Source organism: Mytilus galloprovincialis, chromosome 7, assembly GCF_965363235.1.
Source record: "Mytilus galloprovincialis chromosome 7, xbMytGall1.hap1.1, whole genome shotgun sequence".
NCBI lineage: Eukaryota > Metazoa > Mollusca > Bivalvia > Mytilida > Mytilidae > Mytilus > Mytilus galloprovincialis.
Window position 1 is genome coordinate 41,561,964 of NC_134844.1, and position 13,388 is coordinate 41,575,351.

Consider the following 13,388-nt stretch of genomic DNA (forward strand, 5'->3'; position numbering starts at 1 on the left):
CGATTTGAGACAAGGAACCAGTTGTTGATGTTACTAAGTTTAGAGTCAATAGAGTATAACAATATAAATCCGGAAAAGATGAATAACGAAATTGATGAAATAAAATATGTTACAGTAAAATAGAAACACGATGATTAAAAAAATATGTAAAAGACAGTTCAGTGAATGAACGAATTTCTTATCCACAGGGTGAATCATCGCCAATCAGTCAATTAATTGATTAATTAATCAATCAATCAATTAGTCAACCAATCAATCAGTCAATCAATTAAACGTGAAAGAATGAATGAATGAATGAATGAATGACTAAACGAACGAACGAACGAACGAACGAACGAACGAACTAATGAATGAGATCGGCTTAGGTGACTGAAAATAAACACTCACACTACCAAATACATAGTGTTACAAGAGACGCACTAACATATATATTTTTTAAAAAGCTATAACTGAATCATATCCCAAGTGAAACTTTATGGGTTTACGAGTTTTCTCAATGTTGAAGACCGAATTAATAAAATTGAGAATGGAAATGGGGAATTTGTCTTAGAGACGACAACCCGACCATAGAGCAACTGGCCCCAGTTAAACAAATATGTATGCGAGTTCAGTGACAATGGACGTCATACTTAACTCCGAATTATACACAAGAAACTAAAATTAAAAATCATACAAGACTAACAAAAGCCAGATGCTCCTGACTTGAGACAGGTGCATAAAAACGACGGGGTTAAACAGGTTTTTGAGCCCGGATCTCAACCCTCCCCCTATACCTCAGCCAAAGTAATTACTTATAATGACTTGCACCGGCCACTTCGTTTGAACTTTGGTGGATATCTAACCTTGTGGCAATGATACCACATCTACAAGTATACTAAGTTTAAGGGATGAGTAATTGATACTTTAAACGCATGATAATTTAAAGTCAATTTGCAAATATTTCAATGACATACGAGAAATGAAAAAAAAAGAAAAAGAATAAGAATAAATCTATAGGCAGAAATTTTGAAATGAAATATGAAAGAGCTCTGAGCGCTCCAAGTAGTTGTGACTAGAGATTTTTGTAAATTTAAAGTACCCACATTTCTTATGAATATTTATGTATATTTCTATGACAACAAATTGATCTTTGATGACTTAAAAGGGAATGACGTTTTAAGGAAATAAATTGCAAGACATATGCCAAGTGCTAGGGGTCACTACATGAACCTGATTCAAGACGTTTCAACCACACTTCCAGTTCGGACATAGTCGTTTCGGTCATACGTTGTAAATTCGTTTCTGTATTTTGTTTTGGGTAAAGATCGCATGTATGTTTACAATTTAAACCCGTATGTGGCTTGCAAAATTTTGATTTCTTGCAGGGTTTATTATACTTCATTTGATATATAGTTAGAGTAATATATATAGAGCAGTAAAGTGACCGTCCATTCTTCAAAAATATCCAAGCAATAATGATATGATTTCATGCAATCAGAGGCGGATTTAGGGGGGGCAGGGGGCCCTGCCCCCCCTCCCCTTTTTGGGGAAAAATTTGGTTGCTTATATAGGGAATCACTGAAGCGTGACTGGAGCGGGCCCCCTCTTAGGTCAGTCAGTGGGCCCCCACTTATGAAAATTTCTGGATCCGCCACTGGCAATTTATTGATATGTTATACTCAGATATGAAAGTTTGCAAAATGATATGTATTTGAACAACCAGTCAAGAAAACAGTTTTATTAGAAAAAAAGTTTTGTATGGTTCATTGGTTAAACTACAATGTTACAATTATGAACAAATGGAGGTAACTTCAATTCACTAAATGCTTGATTTTAAGTTCGATGTAAAAAAAGCCATCTAAACTTTTTATGTAGTGCGCATAGGCACTTTGAATTTTTACAGGCCTATTGAAATGAAGGTAAATATAAATAATTCTACTCACAGACGTGAAGAAACAAATGGAGAAAAATGCATAATCATGTATAGTTTACTTCTATAAATTGTGACTTGGATGGAGAGTTGTCTCATTGGCACTCATACCACATCTTCTTATATCCGTATAGTCATTGATAAGAATTTGTATTAATGTATGTGTTATAAGAATATTTTGAAAGGGCGAATATCAACAAGAACAAAATAAAGTGTCAGATTAACGGGAAGAGGTATGTATGTCGGATTAACGAGATTTCGAAATATCAAAAAGAGATAAAAAGCTTTAGGGGTATTGACCCTAGCGTTACCTCTTCTTTTTCTTTTTCTATTAGCTGGAATGAATCCAATGAAGTTTTAATGTTAATTTAAAGTTGGTTTCTCCGAAGGCACCAGCATATAATTAAAATATCGATTTTTTTTTAATTTACCGTTTGGCATTCAGTTTGTATATACTTTTTTTTACATTTGTGTATGTTATCTGAAAAATCAGTCTGGCGACTATAAGTACATAGATATACAATAGAAGCGGCAACATTAGTATAATAGATATAAAAACACAGTTGCCGCTATTCATCCGAATATAGAAATTGCGAAACTGATACACCGCCGGTCTTCTTTTTTCTATGATCCAAATACGTCATACTACACGGCCTTTGAATAACAGACTAAAAGAAAAAAAGTTTGTTAAAAATATTCATGTATCTTGTTAACTTTCGCGGCCAGCTACTTCGTACGATATAAAAACAACACTTTATTGATTTGGTGCTACGTCCAAAGCGCTTTTCAGAATAACCGTCGATATCAAAAGGAATGCCAGAACCCAAATGATTGTAAAGCCAATAGGTAATGTATATGTGAGTACTTGAAGCTATTCAAATATTTTTTTTTCAAGCGAAGTTTATTCAATCTAAGGATAACTTTTCCGGGACAATCAGTACACAAGCATGCAGGGTATATCCAGTACTATACTAAAATAAACAAGAATGTGTCCATAGTACACGGATGCCCCACTCCCACTATCATTTTCTATGTTCAGTGGACCGTGAAATTGGGGTCAAAACTTTAATTTGGAATTAAAATTAGAAAGATCATATCATAGGGAACATGTGTACTAAGTTTCAAGTTGATGTAACTTTAACTTCATCAAAAACTACCTTGATCAAAAACTTTAACCTGAACTTTGCACTATCATTTTCTATGTTCAGTGGACCATGAAATTGGGGTCAAAACTATAATTTGGCATTAAAATTAGAAAGATCATATCATGGGGAACATGTGTATTAAGTTTCAAGTTGATTGGACTTCAGTTTCATCAAAAACTACCTCGACCAAAAACTTTAACCGGACGGACGAACGGAGTCACAGACGGACGGACGGACGAACGGAGGCACAGACCAGAAAACATAATGCACCTCTACTATCGTAGGTGGGGCATAAAAATAACGAATTATGAATTGTGTGTGTGAGAAAGGCTTTACATTTTTTTGGATTTATCTTTACCATGCAGGTTACTCGAATCCAATATTTTAGAGTCCGGGGTGTAGAAGCCTTCAAGGTCGTGATGTGGTACTGATATATAAACCATTATACACATATTTATCAAAACTTTTAGTATTTTTTTACAAAGATGCCCATATTTTGTTATGCATGGCTGTATCTGGTGACTTCTTTTTAAAAACGGGACTCATTACATCTTATTTTACGGCAACGTTTTTATGGAGTCCGTAAGTTTAGATACAATCCATGTCCACTAGCTCAGTATCGTTTGAATATGGCAATTCTTCCTGAACTCTGCATGGTGATTCGTGTTGTTAAGTCTATCTTTAGTTTTCTATATATTTTTCGTCGTTTTTTCTTTTTTGACATTACATTGTCAGTTTGTTTTCGACAATTGATGTGTTTGACTATCCCTTTGGAACCTTTCGCATAACTCTCATCAATTTAACACTGTCAGAAAAACACAGGACCAGGTAAGTAACACACCGCGAAATTCTTAAATGAAGATTGATTTGGAATAAGACTACCAAAAACTTAAATTGTGTCCGGTATGATACTAGTAATGGGAATACAGCAATGGAACAGAGGCGGATAAAGAGGTTTCTAGGGACCCGGACCCCACGTTTGTTGGGAAAATTTGGTTGATTATATAGGGAATTATACTCAGTGAAGCATGACAAGAGCGAGCTCCCTTTTAGGTAGTCAGTGAGGCCCCCTTATGAAAGTTCTTGATCCGCCACTGTTGAACGTGGTGAAAACATAAAACATAATAATGTAATTCACATACCCGGCAATTTCGCGGGTGTATTCCAATTATAAATGATTGATTGATTGATTGTTGGTTGCTTTACGTCCAGTGGCAAATATTTCATGCATATTCAGGACGAGAACAAGTTCACAATAAATACAGTAGGTAGGTCTTGTCATAATAGAGGCCATTGGGAATGATGGTCGGGAAATTTGGACTGCCACTGGAAAATGAGGGTATATTGGATATGGACAGAAATTCTGCCTTGCAGCAGGCCACCTACGGGCCCTCAAAGAGTTGTTGCAAGGGTTCTTAACGTGCAATGAGCGTGGCACTCTCTTTACACGAGACAAATTATAAATGACAATAAGTCTATTGAGTCAATACGAAGCATTGCAACCGTTAAGTTTTGTATGCCATCACTTTAAGCATTTTGATTAACATTCATCAATGTTTAATAAAATTCATCGAATTATTCGTATTGACATGCAACACTAATCAATTTACACACAATTATATACATAGAACTAAAATACAAAAGGTAATAAGTAAACTGTCAGTTGATATTATAAATGAACACGTAATGTATACGAATGAATAAAACAGCAGGCTTATTGAATAACTTGCAATTCCATATACCATCTCTTTTTTCAATCGAAAGACTGTACAGAAATGGGATTTGAAAAAATACAAATTGCTTTTACGGAGTTGTTCCTTATACCATCTGGACGGGTTATCATGAAGGTTGACAGGATGCTTTTTGTCGGTTTTATCATTGAATAGATGTACTAGTATTTGATTCTGATGTTCACCTTAATTGCAAAAAATAGGATTGATTTGTTTGATAAATTAAATTCAGACCTTGACTTTATTTCAATGATGCTTTAGGAAACGTTTTACTGATAATTAGCTATGTATTTACTTTTCGTGAAAGTATATGAACAAATATTTCACTGGGCCATGGCCAACTATGCATATTATGGTTTCACTTCTGTCATTATACATAAAACCATTGTTATCTTTTTTTTTTTTTTTTTTTTTTGTCTATTATTATAAATAACTCTATTCTTTATACATGTTATACCTAAGTCTCTTCTCGCCTTTATTCGTCTTTCATTTTCGAAAATATCTCTGGATTTGCTCATTTTCCTTAATTCCCTGTTTCATTTTGGTTATGCATCTTTCCTTCATCATGAATTGCGATCGTTGCTTGCTATCTTTTGTTTTCGTTCCGAATTGATTTAAAAAAAAGCATTCTTACATATAAGTCACAGATTTTTCGAACTGAAAAACTAATTCATGTATGGGGCCTTTGTAGCTTGCTGTTCGATGTGAGACAAGACACCGTGTTGAAGGCCGTACTTTGACCTAGGCCTATCATGGTTTACTTTTACAAATTGTGACTTGGATGGAGAGTTGTCTCATTTTGACTCATACCACATCTTTTTATATCGATTTAAACTGACATTTAGAATCTTGACTGAATAAAAATTGAAACGAACTATTGTGTTAAAAATCACACTGTTTATACAAAAGTGCAGAATTATATTAAAGAGACCAATCGCTTTTCATAGTTTATAGACATTATGGTTAAATATATATATCAATAATAGTGTAATAACTTTTTGTTGACTTCGAAGGAAATTGTTCATTTTTTCCAAAGACATGCATCGATTTGATTTTATTATAAAATCCTATCAGTTGACAACAACAATTTAATTTAATTGTTTAAAATACAATAATAACTAACCTTTTGAGTGAATATTTATTCCAAGATTAAAACAACCTATTAGGTAGGTATATCATAAAAAAAATACGGTCAACTCGACTTTTAGGAATCGATGAGACATGTTGTTTAAATTCTTGTTAATTTCATGTCTTTATATTAATATTGTTTTATGGTGTTATAATAATGTATTTCATTTTTGTTCGGTTATCTATTATTTGTATGTAATGGAGAAGACGCTCTAAGTTGCAAAACTTGTGTCTCATATCCTATTGTCAATGTTTTTGTACTTTTTTTGCCTTTACAAAATTTAGATGTGGGGTGGCTCCTATTAGACTGGGAACTGGGAGATATGAAAATTTGCCGCTGGAAGAGAGATGTTGTTTTAATTGTTTTAATATTGTCGAAGATGAATATCATGTTATTTTACATTTTCCTGTTTATAATGATCTTAGACAAGTTCTTTTTACTGAGTCTCTTAAAATTGATGAACATTTTAATAGTTTTACAGATTGTCAGAAAATGGTATTTGTATTTTCGAAACAAGATATTATAAGATTATGTGCCAAAACCTGTAATTTTATTCTTAAACGACGCCGAGAAGTTTTATATTGTAAATAATAATAAAATACTTTTGTTGTATAATTTTACCATTCAGGTTTAATATTTATTAAACACATATACATATTCTTTTAAGTGATTATCGTCTGTCATAAATCTGTACAGATTGGCTTATGTATACAAAATGTATCTTCTATAAATGTATTGTGTAATTTTATACATAAGGTGAGACGTAAATAAAATATTGAATTGAATTGAATACAATAAAATATGTTTAAACTTAGTAATTTTTATGAATGTCATGTTTCCCGTCGGTATATACGGCCTTAAAAAACAGAACCGAACTTATTAGTCCGCAAGCGCTCATTTTGGCAAAGCTTTCAGGAATTTTGGTCTTCAGTGCTCTTCAACTGCGATACTTTGTTTGGTCTTTTTTAACTTTTTTGGATTCGGGCGTCACTGATGAGTATTTTAGACGAAACGCGCGACTGGCGTAAATACAAAATTTAATCCTGGTATCTATGATGAGTTAATTTACAACCATTGGGTCGATGCCACTGTTGGTGGAGTTTTAATTCCCCGAGGGTATCACCAGCCCAGTAGTCAGCACTGTGCTGACATGAATTATCATTGATATGGTCATATTTGTAAATTAACTGTTTACCAACATTTTTTATAATTTTTGAAATACTAAGGCTTATCTACATCAGGAATAGATTACCTTAGCTGTATTTGGCAAAACTTGTAGGAATTTTGCCGGTCATCAATACTCTTCAACTTGATACTTTATTTGGCCTTTTGAAACTTTTTTGGATTCGAGCGTCACTGATAAGACTTTAGTAGACGAAACGCGAGTCTGGCGTAAATACAAAATTTAATCCTGGTATCAATGATGAGTTTATTTCCTCAGAATGCTGGGTCGTGGGGCACAGCAACAAAAAATGAGCGAACTAGTTAATTTTAATTAAATTCAATTTTAGTTACGTTGAAGTAAGTTATATAAAAACCTGTGGGTTTTTTTTTATTATATCTTTGTACTTTTTGTTTACGGCAGGCAAACAAGTATGAATAATATAATCATCATGTCATTATTTTGGTCAAAGTGAAACTAAAACTAGAACGTGGCTTTCAGGTCAAAGTTGAAAGTAGAAATTCTTCCGCAATTTTAATAATTTGTATGAATGAATTTTTTATGCAGTTAATAAGTAGATAATATAAAGGTACAACCCCTTGTGATTATCACACTTTTTTTTTTCATCTGTAATTAGCTTTTCGTTTATAATAAAAGAAGCCTAATAATCGTCTTTCTGCATATTGTTAACCAAAATTGTGAATGTAAACATTTCTAACCACAAACCAACCTATAGCGAATAACTGGTCGAAAAAACATTAACAACATACTATAAATAGTAAATAAATGCTTGTGTCATCATCTTACAGTTTCGATATTGATAATATGATAATTTACTTCAATGCTTAACAACAGATTGATTTTGTCGATAAACTAGAAGAACTATTTATTTGCGCGTAGCCGAGCACTCGCTTTGTAAACAGATCTAATGGCAGGTTGTGGTTTATGAAAGGCTGAAATGGGCCTTCCCGCTTCTAAGAGGTGGTTCCTTCGGACAGCTTTCGTGTTCTTCCAGATCTGCTTTGGAGGAGGTAAGGAAAATAGTCTTGTTACTAAATTCATAGATAATTTATCGTGACAACCTTTGATTTTCCAATAATTCGATTTGATAGTTGAAGCATCGATTTTTGTTGCAGGTTCTGAATATGGCGGATCTTTGGAACCTCTTGCAGCATCATCAACAAGGTTTTTCTCGGCAGTTGACAAATTATTACAGCGTCACATACTTGGAAACCTGCCAAAAACCGAAACTCACCAGATCAAAGATATATATAAAAATGGAATTAAAATAAACTTGGGAAATGTAGAAAGGTTTTGGATGCCAGATGGAGATTCCGTGGAGAAAAGGGGAGGTCGTGTGAGAAGATCATATGTAGCTAGATATCCATCAGTAGATAAATATGACCTTACTGCACCAGTCCCTATTGATTACATACTTGTTGTGGTAATTTAATTATTTTTTTCTATAATCATAAATGCACAAAATTTGGCATGTTGCACAAACACCACTGTTTACAAAATGTAAATTACCTCATACCTCATATGTGCCAAGGATTTTGTTTAGATTCATGTTCAGTGCAATAGTAAATTAGATTTTTTTTTATTAAGTTATGTCATAATTGAAAAGGCTTGTTGATAATTTGTTAAAATTTGTAAAAGCTTTTATAACAATAGACAGGCAAACTTTTGTATACAGGTAATGCATACATGGTCATAATGGTATACCTGTACCTGGAGATAAAATATAAAATTAGTGCATAATTACCTTGCAGTCATCAGTTCAAATTTAACTGGGAATAAAACAAATCTTTTTTTAAAGAACAGCCAAGTCCATTGCAGTCAGACAATCTTTTCAATCAAGAACATACAATAATGATCACAATGTAGTATCAAATCACTAAATAAAGTTAATGATAAAGTCTTTTAAAGAACTGGAATTTTCAGTGAAATTATTTATATGATAAATTATTACTTGATTAAACCAAAAAAGTTTCATTAAATATGTAATTTACAAAAAAAATATCCATTAGAAACCTTAAACATTTTGGAGACATTTCCCTGAGGTGTACATGTACATTTCAATGGCTTTCAATGTATAGCAGAAAGACATGTTAAAACTCACTTTGTTTCTTAATTTCACAGTAAGGATAATATTTCTTATGAGAAGGAATTTTTCAGTTAACAAAAACATATCTGATTTAAATGATTAAATAACATGTTCATGATGTTGGAAAATTTAAAGCTTTTCAAAGATAAGTTATCAACTATTATCAAATTCCTGAAGAAATAGTTCATTTGTAGTTTCAGTTGCCTTGGAGATTTTATTTTCAATTTAAATGTTATTATTACACGCTGGGTACATATCTCTGTTACATGTTTAATTGAAAAAAAAAGTATTTTAAAGGATCATTATTACAATGTACATGTTGTTAATCTAAAATCTAATTGTCATGGACTTGTGTTTGTCAATACATCATTTGCACAGAGAATATATTTATAAAATCATTAATACATTTAATTATAAAAAGAGATTGATTACTGATTGATGTTATATACCACTTTCAACATGATTATTCATTGTTATTGGCTTTACCTTGATGGTCAAGTTTTAATTGATGGAAATTGAAATTGAATATATATATATATATATTGAATATTTTATTTGCAAAAGCATATAGAACATGCTATGGCAATACATAATATATACATAATGTGACAAAAGACTGGTAACAGAGAACAATACAATAATAACATACATGTTGTAGCTAACCAATAATATCAGATCTAGCTTTCCATGCACTCTTCAAATAGTTACAGAGCTTAATTGTTAGAGATCTAGAATTAGCTTTCAACAAACAAGATAGTTTAAAAATGATAGGCCATGAACAATAATAGCGTGGCAAAAACAATATCCTAATTGCCCTATATGCTGGATATACCAATACAAAATGGAATTCGTTCTCAACACATTGCATGTTACAACATACACAAAGACGCATTTCTCTTGGTACAGTGATATTGTTGTCTTTTTTCAAAACTACCTCTACCGTTTTTTATTGGGAAAATGCATATTTTTTTTATTGAAATTGGGAAATTTGTATATTTTATTTTAAACCCATCTCTAATGTTTTGCTGACCTGTGCTGTCTTTTTTGCACTGTTTTTCATGTATATTTTGGTTGTCAGACATTTTCAACCTGAAAGGTACTTTTCGGAGAGGGGAAAGAAACAGAAACAATGATGGTACTTAATGCATTGAAAACCACATGTGTTTCAAACACCATGATGATTCTGATCAGAAAACCGGATCTTAAAAGTGCTTCCTAATATCAAAATAATAACATGAATACGAAATATACAAACATTACTACCAATGCCATCACTGTTTGGGGAAAATGTAAAACTTTTTGGGAGGAATTTTAAGCCATTTTTTTTGGTAATTGGGAATTTTCTCTAGGGGAAAAAGCCGAATTTCGGCTGTAATATGAGGCAAACAATATCACTGTGGTATATCAGAGAAGCGACCAACTTCAACATTAAGTTTCAATGTACCACTTCATAGTTTTGTAAGAATGTTAATCTTATTAATGTAGCTAAAATAATTTTCAAGACAAAAATCAAACTTTATACTTCTATACACACTTAATTTCTCACAGTCATATATATCTGCTGACCATTTTTGTAGATATTGGTCTTTAATGCGGGTCTTTATAACATCAAACGATATATCCATATTATTCTGATCAATCCAAATTGAGTATACAGTACATGTACATTCAGATTCAATAGTTTATTCTACATTTGTTATATAGACCAGGGATGATTCAAGTACAACGCAGAGTCATTAAGTTTGATTAACAAAGAAGGACAAACAGAATTGAGATAGTTTTATTGTCCATCATTTGACATGATGACAAAAATGTCTGCTTACCTTAAAATTAAGTAATTCAAAATAAAGATTTTTGTTACTGTAAATTCACTGAGTGAATCTGTATTTTGACCTTGAGAATCATTTGGTTGATATCTCAATGGTGTACAATGCAGTGGCTGATCCAGAAATTTTCATAAGGGAAGGCCCACTGACATGACTGGAGCAGGTTGTCACTGTGCCTTAGATGGACCTGCTCCAGTCATGCTTCAGAGATTCCTAAAAAACAAATCAACCAAATCTCCCCCTCTAAATCCACCTTTGAAATGAGCCACATATCAATTCTATTCAGACTTAAAAGATAGTACCTGGGTAGTTTTGTGTAAAAGCAAGTAAAAACAGCTTCTGAATTTACAATGATATATTAGTGACTGTTACAATTAATGTACATGACATTTGTTGAATATTGTTTTTTGTTTCAAAATTCAAATAGGGAACACATTACAAAATGATCAATTTCAAGTTTTGGGTAAAGACTGCACAAACACATTTATTTTTGGTTGGCCTCACTATTAAACTTTAAAACAAAATGAGATGGATTAATTGGAACAGGTATCTCAAGATTTTCTTCAAAACCTGTCTTTTTCACTGATTTCAAATAGCATTGTATCTATTTTATAAATGTATTTTGATAAAAAAAAAAAAGGTACATGTAATACCAGCCAGGCATTTGTCAGGGTCAGATGTCATTTCCAACTAAATGCAACAGACCCAAATGCTTTATTATTTAGTTACTTAGTTTTCTTGATGACCTGAAAACGAAATACATTTGTAAGTTCAAAATGGTGACCGAAAAATCCTGAACTTAATGAAATGACCGAAATTATTTCTGTAAAAAAAAAAAAAGACCGTAATCCCAACAAATCATTTCGGACTTTTGAGTTTCCAAACCAGTCATGACTGGCATATATGACCGTTTCCGGACCCTTGATTTTTTTTAGTAAATGAATTTTAATTTCAATTTAAAGATTCTAAGCTAATTATGGGCATTGACTATGGTAAATAAATAACAGAGTGTGTGAAAGGAACAAAATGTTCTAAAACTGTGTCTAAATAAATTTACACTTTTTGATTTTTCTGATTTGTTTACTCTTTTGAAGCAGTGATCCAAAGAAGCAGTTACAATCTCAAATGTTATTAAAGTAAAAGAGTGAAGTTCTCTATAAAATGTTTGTTTGATAGATGGGTACTATAATAGTAAGCACTCTTTATAAAATTACTTTTAATCTAGAACATGTCTAATATAAGTGTACATCAAACTGGAGGGTTTTCTGTTATTTTGACATTTCATCTTATTTATGAGTACTTCATTGCTTTATCTTGTTTATAACTCGATGTTTTTATTGGGGTTCAAACATGTCAAACATTTTAAATTGTTGAATTTAGAACAAAATTGGGTCTATTTAGAATTCTGCTATCAAATTGTTTTAATTCAAGTAGACGAATTAAAGGGAATTATGTTTTTCAGTTAAATTTGTAATATATTTTGTTATAGATTGATAACTATAACTTATCTGCCCAAATAAGACAATAGAAGTCTGAAAAACCTTCAAATAAAATTTTGTTTTTGGAAGCAATGTCATGATTGTGGTAGAAAACATTAGAGGCCACTTTTGGTTAATAGTTATACAAGCAAAGTGATGTTAAATTTTGTAAAGTGAAATTTCAATTTTGAACAAATTTGTTCCCAATCTGTGGAACATGTACTAATAATTCAGTCCCTCCCCATAAGTGTAACATGTACTAATAATTCAGTCCCTCCCCATAAGTGTAACATGTACTAATAATTCAGTCCCTCCCCATAAGTGTAACATGTACTAATAATTCAGTCCCTCCCCATAAGTGTAACATGTACATGTACTAATAATTCAGTCCCTCCCCATAAGTGTAACATGTACTAATAATTCAGTCCCTCCCCATAAGTGTAGCATGTACTAATAATTCAGTCCCTCCCCATAAGTGTAACATGTACTAATAATTCAGTCCCTCCCCATAAGTGTAACATGTACATGTACTAATAATTCAGTCCCTCCCCATAAGTGTAACATGTACTAATAATTCAGTCCCTCCCCATAAGTGTAGCATGTACTAATAATTCAGTCCCTCCCCATAAGTGTAACATGTACTAATAATTCAGTCCCTCCCCATAAGTGTAACATGTACATGTACTAATAATTCAGTCCCTCCCCATAAGTGTAACATGTACATGTACTAATAATTCAGTCCCTCCCCATAAGTGACTCCCAATAACCAGAGACTACAAATAAAAATGTATCAGGAATGCTGCTTTTTGATGGGTGCATGCTATCTGTTTCTGTACCCATTCAAAACAGATCTTGTCTTGTATGATATGGATATAGGAACAATAGTAGATTCATAAGGGGGT

At 32.4% G+C, this 13,388-nt stretch overlaps 1 protein-coding gene across 4 annotated transcripts in view; it reads left to right on the plus strand.

Moving 5' to 3' along the window:
• Positions 1-7,956: 7,956 nt before the first annotated feature.
• Positions 7,957-13,388, plus strand: part of LOC143083015 (tyrosine-protein phosphatase non-receptor type 5-like) — a 61,983-nt gene continuing 56,551 nt past the window's right edge. For 2 of the 4 annotated variants that reach the window (XM_076259124.1, XM_076259126.1), the window contains exons 1-2: positions 7,957-8,106; positions 8,212-8,519. In XM_076259124.1, coding sequence (XP_076115239.1) covers positions 8,034-8,106; positions 8,212-8,519 — 381 coding nt within the window. In that variant the 5' untranslated portion in view covers positions 7,957-8,033. Of the gene's footprint in view, positions 8,107-8,187; positions 8,520-13,388 lie in introns of all 4 variants that reach the window. The other 2 variants (XM_076259123.1, XM_076259125.1) reach the window with 1 other exon arrangement.